A 21,552-nucleotide genomic window follows, 5' to 3' on the forward strand; every position below is an offset into this window, starting at 1 on the left:
TAAGTTTTGTTGCAGGGAAAAGTGAGGCTGTCACCGCTACAAACAACAATATTCCACATTTAGAACTCTGTGCTGGTGTTCTGGCTGTCAAATTGGTTGACATTATCAATGATGAGCTTGACGTAGAACTCAACTCCGTCACTTTCTACACGGACAATCGTGTGGTGCTCAGATATGTCAACAACGAATCTCGGCGGTTCTTTGTGTTTGTGGCCAACTGTGTTCAAAGGATCCATCACTTTCTCAATGGAACTACATCACAACTGACATTAACCCGGCAGACCTGGCCACTCGCTCTGTAAAAGCATATGACCTGATGGAGTCATTTTGGCTGTCTGGGCCAAGATTTCTCTGGGATTCCAAACTTCCCATTAAACCCACTTTGACTGCTGGAGAGTTGGTGAATGATCCTGTTTAGTTTCATAGCCATATTAACAACCAAGCATGAATATTCACCAGGAACACGTTTCATACATTTCTCAAAGTGGAAGTTCAAACCCCCCACTGCCACGCGTCGCGTATGAGTGGAGTGTGGGAAAGAATGATCGGTGTCTGTCGTGGAATCCTCGATGTGATTCTCTTGAAGACAAAAGTTTCTCTAATCTACAAACTCCTGATTATACCTTCCTGGCAGAGATATGCGCTGTTGTCAATGCTCGTACATTTGTACCAGTGTCTACAGATCCAGACATGCCAGAAATCTTAACATCAGCCGCACTACTTACCATGAAGACAACGCCTCTTCATGCACCATCAGGCAATTTTCGTCGTCCTACAGACATCTTCGGCTATCAGTGGTGACGTGTACAGCATTTGGCGAATACTTTCTGGTCACGGTGGCACAAAGAATATCTTACAACCCTGTAGCCTCGTACGTGGTGGCAAGTCTAGATATGCAACCTTTGTGTCGGAGATAGTTCTGCTGAAGGCGGATGCACACAGGAACGACGACTGGTCCTATGGACGTGTGCTTGAGACATTGCCCAGTGCAGACGGTTGGGTTCTAAAAGTAAAGTACGAATCCACACCATGAAAGACGGCAAGCCCTATATCTACCTGCGACCTGTAACTGAGGCCGTACTGCTTATATCATCGGGAGAAGAGTGAATTCCTTCATTGTTTCTATGGATTGTGAATTTCATAGTCTCATGTTATTTTTCACTTTGACCCTATCCATTAGCCATAGTCTGGTCCATGAATTTTGTGACTGTATATGATGTACTATGTGGTCATTTTGTTTCATTTTTGACAAAGGTTCAACATTTTTTTATAATGTTAAATAACAATTTGATAATGTTTTGAGCCGATGTGGCTACCCTGGTTCTCGTGTTCACGTAATTCTCTTTGCTCAATCAATTGCTGCAGTGGTTTATATTAAAAAAAACAAACATAGGGGCAATACCCCTGGGTGCTCACCTGTTAGAATAATGACACTGAGGAAGAAGTCAACGTGGGACAGAGTCAGCAAAATGTACCAATGAACCAATGTTATTGGAAATACCTATTTTGGAAAGCAACCCTCCACCTCCCTGTAAACATTCTAAGACCCTGACTTTTTTCTCGTGAACAAACTTTGGTTTATCACGGGTGATGAAGGTGGTGGTCAAGTTTCATCGGAAGTGTGTGTAGAGTTTCTGTGAAGAAAGCAAATACCTCTTTTGGGGGGCAACCCCCTGTAAGACCCCTTAGACCCTGATTTGTAGCTTACCTGGAACGTAGTTCCGGAGAGCTTATGGGGTGCCGCGTCGTCCGTCCACAAATACTTGCAACTTATTCTCTGAAACTACACAAACAATTAGATGAAACTTTACCACAACGTTCATCACTGTGTATGTACCAAAGTTTCTTCATGGCATTAAAAAAATTGCACCCTAAGCTGTCTAATACCCCTGGGCACACCTGGTAGCAGCTGCATAAGAAAACCAGGGAACCACTGGTAGGTGTGGATGACCCACAAAATATGTAGCAGTGAAGAAAATACCTCTGGATTTTTTCTTTCAATGCTGTGAACAAACTTTGGTACATCATGGGTGATAAAGGTTGTGGCCAAGTTTAAAGCAAATACCTATTTGGGGGGCAACCCTCCGCCTTAGACAATCGAAGGGGCCAATTTCTTTTCATGCCGTGAACAAACTTTGGGACATACACGGTGATGAAGGCTGTGGTCAAGTTTCATCAAATAAGTTGCAAGTGCTTGTGGACAGATGGATGAACAGACGACGCACCATCCCATAAGCTCCCCGGAGCTACGTTCCAGGTGAGCTAACCAGGTGAGGGGTGTAATGTAACGAAGTTTGAATGTAATACGTATATTTATGCTCTGCCTCTGTTTTGCCTCATGCATATTAATGTTTGGCCCGATGCATATTTATGCTCCACCCGTGTGTCGCATCATCTCCGCTGCAAGCGGGCAAGAGTGGCGTTGCCCTGTCTAGTGGGATGCGTGCATGTATCAAAAAGGCACGGTTTTTAACGACGCATTTGTAGTACAGTGTTTTTAATTAAGGAAAAGGTGATTTGAAACTCTGCAAGTGTTGGTTAAACTGCCTGGAGAATTCTTATTCAAGAATCGGGGCATGTAGGCCGTTCCAGGATACTCCTTGGAAAGAGCAGTGGAGAGATGGCGTCTTGGTGTAACCAAAAGGGACAAGAAGAGAAACGAATGGCTCAGACAAAAAACGAAATTCCTTGACATTTTGGTCACGATCAAAAACCAAAATGGAACTGGGCCGGACACGTAGCAAGCGGAATGATCACCCGGTGGAAAATACGATTGGCAACCTAGAGAAGGCCCTGGAAAAATCAGAGGAAGACCAAAGTTCAGATGGAGAGATGAAATTGAACAATTTCCCAGAATGCAATGGCCTCAAAAATTGCATTGAATAGAACAGACTGTAGAATGTTCAGGGAGGCCTTCGTGTTGCAGTGGAATAAATAGGCTGGTCAAGTTAAGTGAAGATACGGAGCACCATCAAGTGTTTTAACAAATTCACAATAAAGGTGAAATTTAGCCCACTATGCCAGCAATACCACACTTTAGACCAACAAGGAAGAACACTGAATGTCTGTTAACCCATCGTCACTTGATACATGAAAATGTGCAATTTTTAAAATACCATATATTTGAGGGGGGTTCTGTACATAGCAAAGTACTGATTAAACCTTTGGCTGCATAAAAATGGAGGCCGCTGAATGCTGGGTGTGTTGTAACTAGTCACAGAACGATGAAAGAAAATAAAAGTCCAATAAGAACAACAGTGTGCTGAATGAGGCTACAGGAGAAAGATTCCAACTGTGACACTTCCTGCCAAACATTCTGATGTTTCCTGGCTCAGTGTGGGGGGTGGGAGGGGGGGTTGGGGGATGAAAGCAATGTGATGGCTTGGAGAGAAACTGCTGTAAAGAGACAACAATCTCATTTAACAAGATTAAGCAGTGAAATCTTTGCTTTGCAAATGTACCACCCACATTGTGCAAGGTACAGGAAAACCATGACAATCAGCGTTTAGAACTAGTCCTGAAAAGGAACGTGATCTCCTTGCGATAATGCTTCCTTGCTCCATGCCACCACACTCCTTCAGGCCACCATCCATTTGCAATCTCCACCACTTGTCACCACGTTTTGGCCGTGCTTTGACTAACCTTATCAGAGCAACCCGGAAAGCTTAGCGGTGGGTAATTAATTGGGCAACCCCAGGAAGTGCCAATGGCTTCGGGAAGTGTTGTGGAACCCTTAATGGAGGAATTGAAACTATAGATCAATCAATGGCATCCACATAAGACTTAGTGCCTTGTGAGTAAAGGTTATTGAATCAAAGGCTAAAAGAAGGCAAATTTTATAGCAAACCATTCTGCAGGAGTTGTGACCACGGTGATTACTTGTAAATGAAGAAAAATATACCCATCAGAGATGGGGGAATCCCCCGCCATTGAAATAAATGTTGATGCCCAGCCAGACGGATGGACGGACGACCCGGGTGACAACAATATCCCCCTTCCGCCACGCGGCGGGGGATAAAAATATACCCATCAGAGATGGGGAATCCCCCGCCATTGAAATAAATGTTGACGCCCAGCCAGCCGGACGGACGGACGGACGACTCGGGTGACAACAATATCGACACTCCTCCGTGTATCAACAAATGGCTGTTCATGCCAACAGTTGAGTCAGTCCTGCTTTATGGAAGTGAAGCATGGACCCTCACAGTGACTCAAGAGAAGGAACTTGATGGATGCTATACTTCTTCGTTCAGTTTTAAGTGTCCATTGTTCTGAACAAAGGACAAATAAAGAGCACCATGGTTCTATTTCCAAGGCTGTTGGTTAAAATTAGAAGAACACTCGGGGTTGCTGGGCACTGCTACCACCGCAAAATCGAACCCGTTTCTAATCTTATACTCACTACACCTAAACATGGAAGGCCGAAGCAGGGCACACCAGCTTTCAAGTACATCAGCATGTCAAAGAAGGATATGGAGATGGAGGAACTGCACATCACAATGCTTGATCAAGAAGACTGGAAGTTGAGGATCAATGTTATCTGAGTTTGGCTGAAGAAGAACAACTCACCACAATTTTGTATTTTATATCCCCTGTCCACAAATTCTAATCAAATATTTCAAACACACACACACACACACACACACACACACACACGCACACGCACGCACGCACACACACACACACACACACACACACACACACACACACACACACACACACACACACACACACACACACACACACACACACACACACACACCATTACCGTTGAGGTTAAGTTGATGATGCTTAAAAATAAATGAGAACATAGCATGCATTAACATGCACATAACCTTTTTCATTACCCCACTGAAATGGACAACGGTTGATCGTACATCACAAGTTGGTGTACATGCCAATCACAACATACCTATATCCATAAAATCAGTGTCTCGCCCGTGGTACGCAGCTTCCAGGCGTGCTGTCATGCTACGCAGCTGCTGTGCCTGTCGCCGAAGAGCCGCCTTTCCAATAGCACGGTCGCTCTCCACATTATCCCCAGCCGTACCATTTTGTCTTGCCGAGCGACTCACACTGGTTTGATAGGGAAAAAAAACCCATTACATCGTGCATGATATCCCATTAGTCACATTGAGCTGCACCATTTTCTGTCCCATCCCACATGTACTAAAAACCTTTTGACAATCAAAATGCCCACATGCCCCAGGGATGCTTTTCTCAAATTTGAAGAGGTTACTTCAGCTAGTTTCCACTGTGACAATTGCTTATTTTATTCAATGTCTCAATGGTGTCGCCAACTTTAATCTGCAATCAACATTTGTCCAAGGTGGTTGTCCTTCATTCTCAAAACAATCAGTTGCAAAACTGTTAAATCGGTCCATATTTGCTTGGGTATGAGTTCATAGGGTCTCCTCTGATGTAAAAACATTCCTGCCATCTTCTGTAGTATCAGTCAATTTGCACCTCAAACAACAGCGAAACATACAACGTTGAAGCTTTGGGGACGTCATTGAAATGATGAGCAATAAGGAAATCAAATGCTGTCAGATCTAATGTTACACTTATCCATGTTAGAGAATGAGCATATGGACAATGTCACGGTCCTACGATGGCACTTATAAAACCAGTACCGCACTCTCCTTGACACTTCTTGTTTCAGGACCTGAGAGTCACATCCAAAGGGCTACAAACTGCACACCTAGACTCTTCATGTCCATCCCAGCAGGTGCTTTGTGCATCGGATGGCACCACCAGCTTGTCGTCATTGCAAATGCGATTTGGTAAGCTGCTCCAACATCCCCGCAGGGACGCCAGTTTGTTCTTCACATCATGCACCTGTGGAATGAGGAAGGTTTGGAAGGGTGGACATTTGGAAAAAAGGTGGGGGTAAATGAGATAAGGGTGAGTGCTTTTGCTGAAAAAAAAAATTGAATGAAGAGCAGAGCAAAGGCACAACTGCCGGGAGGGTGGTAAAGATCAGACTGTCACAAGATGGGTTTTAAAAACGATACAGACAATATGTGTGCGACTTTGTGCTGACCAAGCGATCAAGGTTGGTTCCAGCAGCAGTTATGGGTTGCTCCTCTGGCTTGTACTGACGGAATCGGTGCATTAAGTGGTCTGACAAATCCCTTCCAGCACGCCCTGCAGAATTGAGACTGGGACGCCCACAGCCTGCAAACACCTGTGGTTCCGATCTTGTTATGGCCAAAGTCAACAACCCATTGCGTTGAGCAATTCACATCTCAACCATCATCAGCAGCATCATCACATTTTAGCATCACAATCATGACCATCAGGAAAATTACTTCTACAACCAATGTTCACCACCATGCACAGCCAACAACACCTATTTCCTCAAGCACACACACTCCCAAACGACCAGAGACCTTGTCAGAAAAGTGGATGCTGTTTTCCTGCATATTCATAATGGCATCCGAGATTTTCACGTCAATGGGATCCAGCACCGTCTCGATGTTGAATGGACTTTCCAACCTTTTAACTACCAACAGCATGGCATCTGCAAAGAACACCCACTTAATGCAGCCAACAAACTCACCCACCCCCATCCCATCCTTCGAATAATTAATTTCATAAGTGGATAATTCAAAAAGTTACCCATGGAATGAGGTCTATCACACAGCCACTGTTTTAACCTGTCCACCTCAATAAGGTTGGAATTTTACTTGAAAAGACAAACAAATTACATTGATCATGTGATTAAACATGTGACTGACATAAATTCAAAATAAGCAGCAGAATTACAAAACAAATTGAAGACAGACAAGGGTCTTGTGTTTATTACATCCACCAAGATGAGGAGTGTGGATGAGAACAGCATGGCAGGCTCAGGGATATCTCATGGGTGCTAAAAATAAAAAAATAAAATGAGATAAAGTTGCGAATCAGAATTAAAATGGCCACCACCTGTTGAAGCTGAAATATTGGCTTGAGGACCAGGAACAAACTGCCGCCTGAGGCTATATCTGCTCTTTCATGTTTGTTTCAAAGTCGATGGAGTTGTGCTCAATACAAAATGTGGTTTGGCTGTGCCTTCTCTGAACAATGGATAATCCCCAATGTCTTAAACCAAAGTCTACTACCACACTCTCTTTATCAGCCTAAATATTTCCGACTTCTGGCGGGGTTGGCCGAGTCTTTCACGAACAGGCTGGCAAGCCTGACATTCAGTTGAAGGTGACACACAAAGTTGGAATTTTAGCCTCGGTGCTAGCAACAACTCGCCTACTCTTTGAGAAAGACAGCGTGGGATATTTAATGCCCAAAAACATCGCCAACGGCAGACGGGGCACCTGGTTTAACTTCCAACCTCATGGACAGCGCGCACATTGACGTCTCGCCTTGCATGTGAAACAGCAGGATGATATTTTATAGCTTGGACAAGATTCAAACCAACGCCAGTGCACACACTTCTAGGTTACCCTGCCACCTCAAATAAATAAATATATATGTATGTGTGTACGCATTGTACAGTATATCGCAAAGAAGCTCTCCTTAGTCAGCTTTAGATCAATATGAAAGCAAAATAATAAAAATAATAAAACTGAGACGGGCAAAAAGGTAATTTTTTTTTCAAATTTGGCCTTGCTCTTCCGTGGGCCGAGCTCTCGGAAAGAAAAGGAAAACGAGTACAAAACAGCCTCACTTTTTTCATCATCAGTGCTGATTAGCAAACATTTCAGCTCATGATAATTACCACAGTTGGAGCAAAGGGTACAAAATACAAAAGTGAAAGCATCAAACTGTTTGCAGCCTCTCACCTAAATACTTGTTCCAATCACGTTCCAACAGGGCCAGGCCAGATAGACAGGACCTAGAAACTGCGAGACAGAGAGCTGGACAGGGATGCAGGCTGGGATGCCCAGCACAAAGCTGGCAATATCCCATCTGGGTCAGGGAATGTGAGCACAGCTCAGGCAGCGGTACCTGGCAAAGAAGGTGGGGGTTGGGGGTGGTTGTGAACAGAGAGGGACTGTTAATGCAAGGATCATGCATAAACACCCAAAAAGTGGGACTTTTAATGCTTATGCACAAGAAAAAGAGCTCAGACAACCAGACAATGACGGGCTTTGATTTCTCCAATGGCTTGATGAATATGCCAGTTAAACTGTTGATGAACAAGTAATTCTTTAACAAGGAGTGTGGATCAATTTCACTTGGCAATCATATAAATGTACAAGGGAAAATAAGGGGGAAAGGGGAAGAAAGGAAAGACAAGCAAAGATTTTACAAGACAAAAAAAGATTGTAGAGGAAAGAAACAAAGTTGATGGAACATGTTGATGGAAGTGATGTCAGAGTAGCTCCCAAGTAATGAATGGAGATCGAGGGAAAAATGCGCCATGGCAAGCAGATGGACATGACAGATGGGCAGCTGACCTCATGCTGGTTATGCCTCATGCCATCAGGCAGAATACAAAACATGAGGATGGAAGAACAGATGGCCAAGACACAAAGGTGGGACAGATGATTGGAAAATAAGGCTTGATCGATAGTAGGACGTGAGGAGGTGGGTGTGGAAAGAGGGAAACGTTGGTGCAACCCTCTGTCACCTTCTAGAAGCATGGATTTTGCAGATTGAAAAAAAGAATTCAAGTGCTGTGGATCGATTTGATTGGATAAAGAAAGGAAAAGAAAGAAAAGGGAGCAATCTCAGTCATGTTATGGTTAGAGCACCTGCTCTGGTCGGAGGTTCAATTCCAACCCAGGCTGAGTCACACCAGACATTAAAAATGGTACATTCTGCCTCCTTGTTTGATGTTCAGCATCTAGAGGATAGATCATGGATAAACCTTGTGGGGTGGCATCCTTTGGGGGGGGGGGGTAGCAGCAAGATTCCTCCCTAAAATACCCTGCTGACTGTGGCCTTAGAAACTGCATGGAAAAAAGTGAAGCGGGAAGGGAGGGGGGAAGTTAAACACTTGGAGCCGAGAACTTTCAGAGGGTCCTGGGAGAGAGAGAGAATTCAAGCTTCGCAGAGTGCCTCCTGGGCCAATGACATCACCAGCAAAGCACGTGTTTATTCTGGCAGTAAAAGAGAAATAATCAAATATGGCCTTTATTCTCGCACTGTTGCACTCCCACACTTGTACTCAATACCCTTAACATGATTTGCTACCCACCTTTCCAACTACCTTGCAATTTAAAGTATTTTTGCCATCTAGTAAATAAAGCTGTACATATGTCTACTTTGTATTATGAACTTTCCATTCACAAGAGATTGATCCAATTTGCTTGCACTATCCAACTATTCGTTTTATTGTCCAAAATGACCATTAATGTATTTGTTTAATGTGGTCATGAGGCCTTAAGGAAAGACAGCTTACTATATTTTATATATAATATATGTGAGCTGTTTAGCCACCCTTGGGGTTGCACACACTCACAGCTATGTAGGTACGTACCACGTGTGTAGCAAGAACGCCTTCACAACTATAACTATGTTATACTATTGACTTGTATGTACTCACAATGTACTACATACTATAATGTGGAAAAAAGGGGGGGGGGGATTGTGTTAACAATAGTATGGACCATGTGTTTGAGTAGGTTCGATTTACTCTTGTATTAGATATGTCAGAGGTAAATTGTATAGTGACATGCATCGAGTAAGTGGTAATTGTAAACCTGAGAGCTGAATAAGGTAAAGTAGTGTTTTGTAAAACCTCCTGTACAGGCAAGGCCAGGTGGAGGGCTTGGGCACAAAGGCACAAGGGAAAGCGCTACACATCAGAGGCCGGTTGGGCAGAGAACTGCAGGCTACAGCATTGCGGTGAGCTATGGAGCCCTGGAGAGGACTGTGCACAAAAATATGTTGCTGCCTACACCAGCTGGCAGCCAATGAAATGAACCCGCCGTGCACGAGGGTGGTCCCAGGGGTGTAAAGGCCGTCTCCCCACGGATTATACTTGGACCTGTGGAGATAACATCTCTCTCTCTCCACTTGATCACTGTCAGAGACAGGCTGGAGAGATCAGACAGCTCACAATCGCTCCTCATCGCCATCACTCCCTGAGCTGCACTTCTCCCTGCATCTGTGCCACGTCATCCTGCACCCACGATGAGCTCATGCCTGCCTAAAGTCCTTGCCTGCTCCCTTCGTTATGTGAATCTGGTATTATCGGCACCATATTGGGTTATTTATTTCCTTTGTGCACAAGTATGCATGAACCCTCTTACCCTGTTCTTGCGTCTTGACTGCCAGATCTGCTCTGCATTTATTGATCTTCCTGTTCATCTTTATTTCCCATGTTTCTTTCATAATAAACATTTTAATAATAAGAAACATTTTGCCACCTTCCTGCCTTCCATGCATGATTGACTGCCTAAACCCGGGACACCCAAAGCATGGCCAAATTTGGCCTGTGGTCCCCCTTAGTTTGGCCCTCAACAAGGGAGGCATTGTTTTTTTATGACATTATGGGAATGCTTTCATGACAAACAGCTTTGTCTTTTATGACATTATGGGAATGCTTTTAAATACATGATAATTTTAAAAAACAATAATGTATCAAATATAATCCTGCATCCTCTTCCCCTACTTCAGTAAAAATTAAAAATAAAAATCACAAATTTTGTGAGCTTCGGCAGAAGTGTGGCAGTAACGGTGGTGCAGATCACTGTGTGGTCATGCAGGGTGTAGAAATGGAGTGCGAGCAAGAAAGAGAGAGAGTGGGGAACAGAAAAATGTCAATTTCAAGAAATATGGATCAAAAATTACTTTTTTACGGATGTGAAAGACAAGGCAGTATGTGTTATCTGCCAGGAATCTGTTACGATAATGAAGGAGTACATCTGATGACATTATGAAACGAAACTTGCAACGTCATACTGCAAATGCACAGGTGATGCACAAAAAGAAAAGGCCAAATAACTCAAAACAAAGCTCTGTACTCAATAAAAAGTACTTGAATCTCCACTGTTCAAGAAAGTGAGTGTCACATGAATTGAATGAGCCATGGCATAACATAACTCATACATCGGCAGGAGTGAAAAACCGTTTGCCACAGGTTATGAAAAAGTGCTTGACGATGCCTGCTAAAAATGTATGCCCTGCAAAGAAGGATCTGTTCTCCGGCATTATTGTCAAAACTCCACAAATTGTCACATTGAAGACATGTTTCGGGACATTTCTGAGTAGGTGTGTACAAACGCTAAAGTTTTTTTTCTGCGCATTCTATCGCGGTAGATGAGAGTACCGGCAGACCCCACTATGCACCGATTCTGCTTATTCACAGACTCCGCATATTTGCAGACCCTGTGTATTCGTGGTTCATAAAATACGACCCGCTTCTACTTTCACGGGGGGGCGGGGGGTGGTTATTTTTGCATTTTACTGGTTTTTCACATGATTTTTGATTTTCTCTCATGAATCACAAACCACCGGGAACCTATCCCCCTTTTTCCAATGAAACATTTCCCCGCTATTGGCAGATTCGCTATTCGTGGCTTCATCCAAGAACGTATCCCCCGCAAATAGCGAGGTCCGACAGTACAGATACATCAGATTCTGCATAGTCTTTGATTTTCATAAGAGGTGGGGGGGGCAGTGAGAATGTTGAAGTGACTGACATGCAGATGCTTCACGAAAACACCAAGGCGGCTGATTTCTTACCTCCGCCACCGAAGGTAGAAGGAGGTTATGTTTTCACCCCTGTCTGTCTGTTTGTTAGTTTGTTTGTTTGTGAGCACGATATCGCAAAAAAGATATGGATGGATTTGAATGATATTTGGTGGACAGGTTGGGTGTGTGACAAGGACGTTTTCATTCAATTTTGGTGAAGATCTGGATACGAGAATTTTAAAAATCATTCTTCACCATTGAGCGATTGAGCTAAAAACGAGATATAACACGATATCTCAAACAGTTATGCATGGATTTGGATGAAACTTGGTGGAAAGGTTTGGTGTATGACAAGGAATAATTTATTCTATTTTGGTGAAGATCCGATTCCAGATCCGGATCCGAGAATTTTTTAATTTTCAAATGATTCTTCACCATTGAGAGATGGGTTCAAGAACGATATATATTGTTGTGGTTACCAAATTCGCAAACCACCATTCAGGTCCCTTAGGTGAGGTATCTCGGTAAGTGCATGTGTAGTTAGGCCCAAACCCGTTGTCTAGTGGGAATACATGTCATTTATACGTGCTGCGACTCTTCAGGATAGCCGTTTTTCTTTTACTATCTTTATTTTGGACCAACCGCCATGATTACCACCACAACCACAACATCAACCACCAACCACAACACCGCTTCACCACAACCGCCACGACCTTCACGTCACACCTCGCAACCGTAGCATCGCCACCGTTCTTGCCCCGCTGTGGGTACCGGTGTTGGACTCGTGCAGGGCGCACGTTGAACAGCGTGTACAAAATCACGGATTTTGTGCTTCAAAAACGGATCAAAAACGACACACGCCCACTTTTTGCCGTCCAATCGGTGAGCGAGGGGCGATTTGGCCCCGCCTCCAGAACGATCGATATATGCAAATTTGTGGATCAAAAAGCCTTCACGCCCACTTTTTCTCGGGCCAATGGGGAGCGAGGTGAAAGGTCAAAGGGAGGGGGTCAAAGGCGAAGCTACGGGGGGATAAAAGGACCGTGTTCGTCAGTCAGAGTGGTGTGGAAGTCTGGAGCCCGAAGCCTGCAGTAGCTGGAGAAGCTGAAGAGAGTCGAACGAGGAGAGCCCAAAGAAGAGTCCAGGGTGGAGAGTCCAGAGGCGGCAGCGGCGAAAGCAGACGAGGGGGTGCTCGCGACGGTGCCGGGAGCTGCACGCCCGAGGAAGGCCGGCAGCGCGACCTGGCCGAGGTGGAGACGCACACCAGGGATAATAAAGATCCTCTATACCCCGAGCATCAGCAACCCCCTCCTGTTTCCCCCCCCGCGCTGAGATAGTGCGACCAAGGGGGCCCCGTTCCCACCCCCTGCCAGACACGGTCCGCGAGGCCCGCGGAGTGAGGCGCCATCGCCGCTCCGCGTCTCATCACCAGACGGGTAGGCGCGACCCGGTCTCGGCCTCAGGCCCGCCTCATTCTTGGGGGTATTCTTTTCCTTGGTTTTGGGTATGTGTTGTCGGCGCCGTCTGTGAGGTAGAATTGTATAAGTGTTGCCGTGTGCTCGGTAGTCGGTATTAGCTCTGCATTGTTTTCGCTTTTACATTTGCTTTTTGTGTAAATGGAATTGTGTTTTCTTTTTTTTGTGTGCTTTTGGTGGAATTGTATTTGTGTGCTTCCCGTGTGCCGCGAATAAATGTGCTTTATTGTTGAACTGTTCTCCCGCTTCGCTTCGTCTTTTCCTCTATTGAATCCCCATCTTGCTTCACGTAAAGGGTTGGTAGTGGGCTGAATACGCCCGATAATTAATCAAACCGTCGAGGTCGACGATAACACCGCTCGGTTATCCCGATAGTACGGAACGGGTCGCTTAAGTGGCCCGTGTCCGAAATCGACCTGCGGCGAGGTGCGATCGCCCGGTCTACCCTCCGCGTGGGTACTTAGGTAGGTCGAATTTGGCGAGCAACCCTATCCCACGCGGGGGCTGATTGGCTCGATCGCGGTGAGACCGAAAGGTCCACCCGTGACTGGTTCCCGGCGTTAGTCCGAGAGGGTCACGACTGGATTGTCCGTCCGGTGGGCGACGTGCCGCGATTCGAGTTACGTGGCCATCAGCACGCCGGCGGGCGCGCGAATCTGCAACAATATATATATATATATATATATATATATATATATATATATTTATTTAATGATATGACAAAACTAAGTGGATTAGTTGGTTAGATGACAAGAACAAGTCGATTAGATTTTGGTTCAGGTTCAGATCCAGATCTGGCCTATCAGTGGGATACAAAACAAACTGTTCAACCTTGCGGAGGAAATGCGCTCCACCGAGTGCTGTTGTAGTTCGAATATTTAACTTCGGTGTTAAATCAGTGTGGGCTACCTTCGGATAAAATGGCAGGAATTACAACCAATGGGGCAATGGTTGGCTGCAGAATCGGGCTGGCGAGAAGAGTTTGTCATAAGTGGAGTAAAGTGGTGGGAAAGTTGTAAAATACCACTGCATTTTGCATCAGGAACAGCTATGTGAAAAATCCATCAGTTTTAGAGAGGTGATACAAGACATGATTAACAGGGTAAATTTGGCTGGTTCAAAAGAATTTGACAGTTCAGATCAAATGTTGGAAGAAATGGAGGCAGAATATGGGATCTCCCACCTGGAGGTTCGTTGGCCCGAGTCAAGGGATTCCTCAAACGTTATCACCAAGAGGAGAAAAAATATTTCTGAGCAAGCAAAGAATGTGACAAGTAACTTTTTTCAAATGAGAAATGGCTTTCTCGCCTCACTTTTTTGTCGCCATTACGACTCATCTCAACAATCTGAATTTGCCACTGTAAGCAAAATGGCAACTCATCAACCAGCTGTATGAAAGCATCAAGGCATTTCGGCTGAAACGTCAGCTATTAAAATGCCACATAACAGCTGGAAGCCTTGAGCACTTCCCCAGCTTAAAATAAGTGATTCGCACACGGAGCACTGCCATGAACAAAGCAGCTGAGTATGGCGAATTAATCACAGATCTACGACAAGAGTTCAGCTCTCATTTTGAAGAGTTTCATGGCAAGTGAAAATGAACTCTGTTTGCATACCCCTTTTACTTTATGTTATGTGGACACTGCACCTGAAGAGTTGCAGATGCGGCTTATTGAATTTCAGTGCGACTCAGGTGTTGAAAGAGAGACACGGCGCAGTTCCCCTCCATGAGTTCTACAAACAGTATGTCCAAGCAGAAATGTACCCAGGGATGAGGAAGCATGCTCAGAGGATGCGCTCCCTCTTCGAAAGCCCCTATGTCTGCGAACATACTTTCAGCGTGATGAGCTTAAACAATGAGGCTGCAAAGAAACATCAGCGACCCTCACTTACAAGATGTGTTGCACCTCTCATTGACTCAGCTGCAGCCACATGTGAACAAACTCTATTGATCTCAGGATCATTATCATGTCTCCCATTGACAGATGTGTCAGACTTTGTTCATTTTACAGTAGCTAATGATCCGTGTTCCCTGAATGTCTCTTTGACCATCTGTACAAATTGGACTTATTGGCCACTAAAAATGCTGTAAGTAAAGTTAAATAGGAATAAAAAGAAGGTTTTCTTGTAGCAAATTTAAAAACACGTATGATTTTTGCCACAGGAAACACTGGTGCAGTAATATGTAAAATAAAATAAAGACTGATAATAATAATAATAACAACAACAACAACAAAGAGCAGTACTACCAATGTTTCTGAGGAATTTAATTGTGGGAGACTTTTTATAATTTGATTTAACCGTTGTGGTCCACAACTCACTGCTGAGATTTGAAAATGGCCCCCCTCCAAGCTCAAAAGGTGGGCATCCCTGCCGTAAATTATGACTTCTCATGGGCTGACTACAACCCAACTGTGGAACTGCCTTCCAGAGGCTGTTCCATCCCATTATTCTCTCATGGACTTCAAGCAGGTATTGCACCACCATCTCATGCTGTCCGACATCCTCAGCCAGAATCTTTACCCGCATTCGCCCTTCCTTACCAAACCCTGACTTCGTGCACAAAACAGTTTTCAAACCAATCTTCAAACAGTTTGGCTGTCACCCAAGGCCCTTTTGTTAGATCTCCAAACCACAGGCAGACAAGATTTATTTTTCCCTTTCAATGTACGGGGATTTTCGGACTTGTAAACAAGCATTGGTTTGCACTTGTATTGTAACCACACAATAGAAGGGTTAACCTGTCTTTCGCAGCCTTGAAGCCATTTGTTCATCTTTTGAGAAAAAAAGTCCTTTTGGGCATCTTCTTCCAGAAGAGCCCAGTCTCATCAGCTCTGAAAACCTGCTGCGGCAGGTAGTCCTTCTCTCCTACAAGTGCCTTTAATTCACCAGGAAATGCAGCTGCTGCTCCATGATCAGCTGATGCCGACTCACCCATAATCATCAGATTATGCAGATTAAACGTTTAAAAAAAAAATAATAACGTTCAAACCATCCACTGCTTGCTGTAAATCCACTGGTGTCTTGAGCTTCTTCTTAATCACCTCTATCACCCCCTGCTTCTCATTTCAAGTCATTATAAATTGTGAGGGCCTTATGTCGATTGCGTATGTTCACCTTCCAACCATACATTCAACAGTTTTTCCATCTTTTCAATGTATGGATCTCTGCGACTTAATGATGCTACTTTCGAGGCAATATTTCCACCACAACTCACACCAGCCCTAATTTTATCGTTACATTGACGAATGTAACGAATAGTGGACTCCCTGGCGTTGTACTTTTTTATTCTGCTCTTCAGCAGCTGTACCACTTAATAATGGACGTTTTGGATCCATGGTTAAATAAACAGTGTACAAAGTTTTATCACAATAAAATACCGCATCTCACTAACTACCAAGCAGACAGAAGACAATGATGCGGCAGTGCGGCAGATGCTCGAAGACGCAGAATGTAAATTTTCGAATTGATATATTTTCCGGCGATAATTTAACACGTCATGTTAAATGAAGGAAAATATTGTTATCCAAACATTGAAAGTGTTTTAAAAAACTGATGAAAACCTAAGGAGTTTGAGGTGGGATGAGATCATTTTTTCTGCAGGAGTATCGGCGTGGACGGAGAGAAAAGGCGTCTAAAAGGTAAGCGTCGATACACTAAATCGTGGACGGCAAACACGCGGACGGACACCGAGGGTTGACTGTATAAATATCAGTATATACAGTGCTGTGTATCGTTAACCCCACCACTTTTACGTCACTTTTGGTCCCCACCTCTACCCTCCTCATTTTTCGAGGAATCAGAGTAACGAGTACAAATATTAAGCAAAACACAAACCATTAAAAAAAATTCCTTAAATTCCCGACTATATTGGCAGTTTGCATGTTCTCCTTTCAGAGGAGGGCATAACAGGCATCATTTGTGAATATTACTGAATTTGCATGACAACGTGAAAACTGCTCAAGACTATTCCCCCCTCGCATCTCTCCCCTCGCCCCTCTTCATTTCTTCATACTAATTTCTAATCATACTACTACAAATGCTTCTCCCTTCTAAATCACCTGTAGAGCATGTGTGGCAACTTGTCGCCCAAGGGCCAGTCCCTGCACAAAAGCACGTGCAACAACCATGGTGGGACCCAGCTGGGAACGAAGTCTGCGTGGAACTTCTCCGAACGGGCGCAGCCTCTCGGCATTTTTAGCCACGCACTCCATGTAGGCGTCATTGAACTTGTAATGTGGGTTCAAGAGCCGAAACATCCTCTCCAGCAGCTGCTGCCAAAAGTCGGCGAGTGAGAGCTCCGCCGGTGGTGCACCGGATTCATAGTAGCTCCGGAGATCAGAGAAAAGGCTGGCGAAAAGCTCCGCGTTCGTCACGTACAAAGCACCGTATGTTCGATGGAACATAGAGCTAAGGGAGTGCTCCGCATTGCTTTGCAACTCACGGAAAAACTCTGTGCAATGAGAAAAAACAACAAAAAACAAGGGAGGGTTTAGGGCCAGATGAGAACAATCAAAGTAATGCAGTTATGTTTATGTCAATTTGCTGATGTGCTGAGGATTCAAAGATGACATACTCCGAGGGTTCTTACTGGGTATAGACCAAGGTATTCAACCTCGATGGCAGGTAGCCATTATATTTCACAAGTTATACGACCATGTGTGAGTGAATGCAGAGTGACAGAATTTAATGGAACCTCTGAAGGACATGTGGAATCTGCACTTGCATGGGAACATGGAAACAGTTGTAGCTAACATTTCCACGGGAATACTCGGCTCTGAGTGATCCCATGGTAAGCACAGCACCAACACATATCTGCTGAAGCAAATCTCATTTCAGGCCAATTTCAAACAAATGCTTCTTCACGCAAAGCTCATTCAGCAAATAAAGGTCACATGTTATATTTACAGTCCACAAAGCAATTTATGATCTACAAATCACGAGCTGGATTAGAACAATGGAATGAGATGGTTGGGGAGGGGGGGGGGAAGGGGGGTCAGGGGGCATCACCTTGAAATTTGGTGTAAAGGTTGGCTAGGGTGGTGTGCATGACATGTCCATGCTGTGCAAGGAGCTCTTCAAACTCGAGACTGGCCTGACGTCCAAGGTTCTCCTCTACGGCGAGCGTGCAGCAGGAGTGCTTTGCTATGCACACAGATAGCACCTTTCCTGCAGTGACATTGAACCCCACCAGGGGGAAACATTTCAGTACGATACCAAGATAATTTCAAAATTTCTGAAAACAGCAGTAAGTTTTACAAAACAACTCTGATGAATCATTGATAACTAACTGTGAATGATCATTTGCAGAAAATATCTGGTGTGCAAATCATCAGAAATGCTTCGGCAAGTTGAGAACCTGAGATACAGTGGTGACCAACTGGTGAGTGGTCAGGAAACTGGACTGGAAGTTGTGGGTTCAAATTCAGCTGCAGGCCAACAGTATTTGGATTCTAATCTGCATGAAGTCAAGCCAGCCTCAAGACATCACCATTGGACTGTTGGTAAAAACCCAGCGAACTCATAAACGACTTACAGGGTGGCACAATCTGCCTACCCAACCCGGTCTGGTTGGCCTGGTCTACATGTGATGCCAGCATACTCAGAGACGACTCGTATGGCCTTCCCTTACTACAGGACATCATTATGAATGACCGACGAGTCCTCCTGTACTTTCCACTTTAAGAATAATAATAAGAATCTCCTTTCGTATGCAGCACAGCATCAATGGCTGAGGGCGTGGCTCCAAATCTGCCCGAAAGTCATGGACAAATTCATTTGAGGTAAACAGACACAAAATTCGTGTCCTTTGCTCCACATTTACACAAATAAATCCACCACTATGTACCTACTCAGACAGAAAGATAAACTGCCATCTCATGCAGAAAAACTTATTTGCTAACGCCAAAGTGTTGTGTTTGGTTTTCAGTTCAACAAACAGCACTTGCAGTTTAACATTATGATGTCATAAAGGATGTTGAGATCGAACGTCAAAAAGGCGAGTCAAGTTGTGTGTGCTGGGCTGCAAAAGGATCACTTTTGTCAACAACTGAAGGCGAGGCCTCAAAAGCTACTCAATAATATGAATGCCAGGCCTGAAATGCTACAGAATTAATAACGACTATAGCGCTGTGGGCCATTCATACCAAGGGTAACATTCTACATTTTTAACCTCAAAAAATGTCACAAATCCCTCGCTCGCCCGTGCCCCTCAAAAATATGAAAAAGATGCCGGGAAAGCAATTTGCGGTGGGAAGGAAAAGGAAGGGAAGAGCAGACCCGGTACTGGGCAGCTTAAAGCCATTATTGAGGGGGAGGCAGATTGGGAAGAGGGCTTGGAAAAGCACCAGCCCAGCGTCGTCACTGTGGTTGAGCTCTGGGATAGGAAAAAAAAACATGCTTACGATGCGTTCACTTGATGCAAAACACAAAACAAGGTCAGTGGAATGCGAAATGATTGGGAATGTAAAGAAAACCCACGATTTTCTTCTCAAACCCTCCGCACCAAAAATATTATTCTTCGCGCAACAGACCAACTGCCGGCAATCAAATTCACAATTCCACACGGCTCACGATTTAGCATCACTATAAATTAGATTTATCTGCACTTCCAACCACCAATCATAAACAGAACTCTTCTCCCACCCACACTTAACACAATGTGGCTCTCCACAGTAAGTTCCATCAGCTGCTTAACAGCTGCTCCTACAGAAGATCATCCCCCACATATGCCACCACACCCAGTCCCACGCCAGGCTAGCCCAGCACGAGGTTCCGAAATTAGCAGAAGCATCCCTGACCCCAATCACAGAGAACAACACCAGGAACGAACACCCCTCACCTGCACCTCACCAATACAACACCCTCATCTCTCCCACCTTCTCCACCATGGTGACGACTGTGAACGAGTTGACATAATTTGCAACGTCATAAAAAAATAGCCGCTTTCTGTTTGTTTGGAATGGTAATGCATAGCATATGTTGAACAAAACACTACACCACATCCATACACAGCCAGCCAAGATTCAGCAAGCTTTTTGGCTTTTCCATGGTCCCACCCAACACCTCCTGCTCCTTTTGGTCCTTCATGGCAAAAACACCACATTTCGGAAATCACTAAGCAAATCAAAAGTGGAAAACAGAAAATATATATATATATATATATATATATATATATATATATATATATATATATATATATATATATATATATATATATAATCGTAAAACAGGAATCCCAAAATATATGCTCGCGTGTCAATACATAGTGCGAGCAAACTTCATTGCCTGAGTGGGACAACTGATCTCCCTCCAAGGATGCTGCTCAGCATTTGGTGTAAGCCACTATTATATTTTGAAAAAGAAAAAGAAAAGCTCCAGAAATCACTCCCATGAAAAAAAAGAAGTTTGTACGAGCAACAACGTTTGAAGTTACAAAGGTTAGCAACTCAGAATTGAACCCTTTTCTCATGGTACAGTCAGAAATTTTGGCAAACGTAGTTTGTGCAGAAGGTTTGAAATTTGCGATTTCCAGACGAAGTCATGATTCATTCTGGTTTATGTTTTGCTTTTTCACTTTGAATCATCATTCCATAGTATCATAAAGCACTTTCCTCTTCTCTCTGTCAGGACTGATTGTTTTCACAAAATACCAATGGCATTGGTGGGGGAAAGAAGGGGAAGGGGGGAGTGAGGAGGGGGTTGATCTTTCAGGGATAGGTCCATGAAATCAGCCTCTAAAGTTCTCAATACTCTTGTAAAGATTAATTCCACCAGTGTCTTGAAAAGATGCACCTTACCATTGATGAAGTGTATTGGAAAATGCAATATGGCATCTGTACTCCCACAGGATTAAGCTATTTGCTGCGTTTGCTTGCGACAAATTTACTCAGAGCCACTGAAGTACTTGTCTAACCTCTAGAAGTTTGGACCATAGCATGAAGGCTGAAGAGGTAAGGCTTTGAATGCTTAATTGGCATCCAGCTAGGTTATGATGCCAAGTTAAACTGTCCACCATATAATGCACGTACAAGCTCCTCCACAACCACAAGCTTTAAGCATCACAGAACGAATGAATTCTATAGATCTCTCTGTGAATGTCTCCATGTCTCTGTGTTTCTCTCTCTGGAATGCAAGCAGCTGTGTTAATGAGGAGATTACAGGCAAAAGCAATCTGTGTGCGAATGAATGCCTGTGTGTGCATGGTTGCAGATACAAGTGCATTTGAACTGCGGTCAGGTGTTGGCTCCTGCCATCAAAGACTGGTTTGCTTTTCGATTTACCACAAAAGGTGAAAACCACCATGTGACAGACCATCACAGTTTTGGAGATGGGAGGCCAGGTCTGGGGGAAGGTTGAGAGGGAGACTAATGGGGTAGGGTCGTAGGGGATAGTTGAGGTTGGATATGAGAAAAGAGAACTTGTCTGGGTTACAGGCCAAAATGACGACACTCATGAAGAATCTGTCATGGATGTAGCTAACTTATCACTG

General features: G+C 44.2%; 1 protein-coding gene across 2 annotated transcripts in view; it reads right to left on the minus strand.

Annotated features, from left to right (window-relative positions):
* The window catches only part of LOC147017829 (glypican-6-like), a 58,195-nt gene that overhangs the window by 6,232 nt on the left and 30,411 nt on the right, over positions 1 to 21,552 (minus strand). For both annotated transcript variants that reach the window (XM_085896850.1, XM_085896848.1), the window contains exons 2-8: positions 18,072 to 18,230; positions 17,123 to 17,514; positions 7,785 to 7,950; positions 6,393 to 6,523; positions 6,044 to 6,187; positions 5,702 to 5,838; positions 4,913 to 5,076 (exon numbers count right to left, since the gene is read on the minus strand). In XM_085896850.1, the coding sequence (XP_085752976.1) occupies positions 4,913 to 5,076; positions 5,702 to 5,838; positions 6,044 to 6,187; positions 6,393 to 6,523; positions 7,785 to 7,950; positions 17,123 to 17,514; positions 18,072 to 18,230 (1,293 nt within the window). The remainder of the gene's footprint in view (positions 1 to 4,912; positions 5,077 to 5,701; positions 5,839 to 6,043; positions 6,188 to 6,392; positions 6,524 to 7,784; positions 7,951 to 17,122; positions 17,515 to 18,071; positions 18,231 to 21,552) is intronic.

Source organism: Eptatretus burgeri, chromosome 10, assembly GCF_056783735.1.
Source record: "Eptatretus burgeri isolate ZD-2024b chromosome 10, Ebu_testis_v1, whole genome shotgun sequence".
Lineage (NCBI taxonomy): Eukaryota > Metazoa > Chordata > Myxini > Myxiniformes > Myxinidae > Eptatretus > Eptatretus burgeri.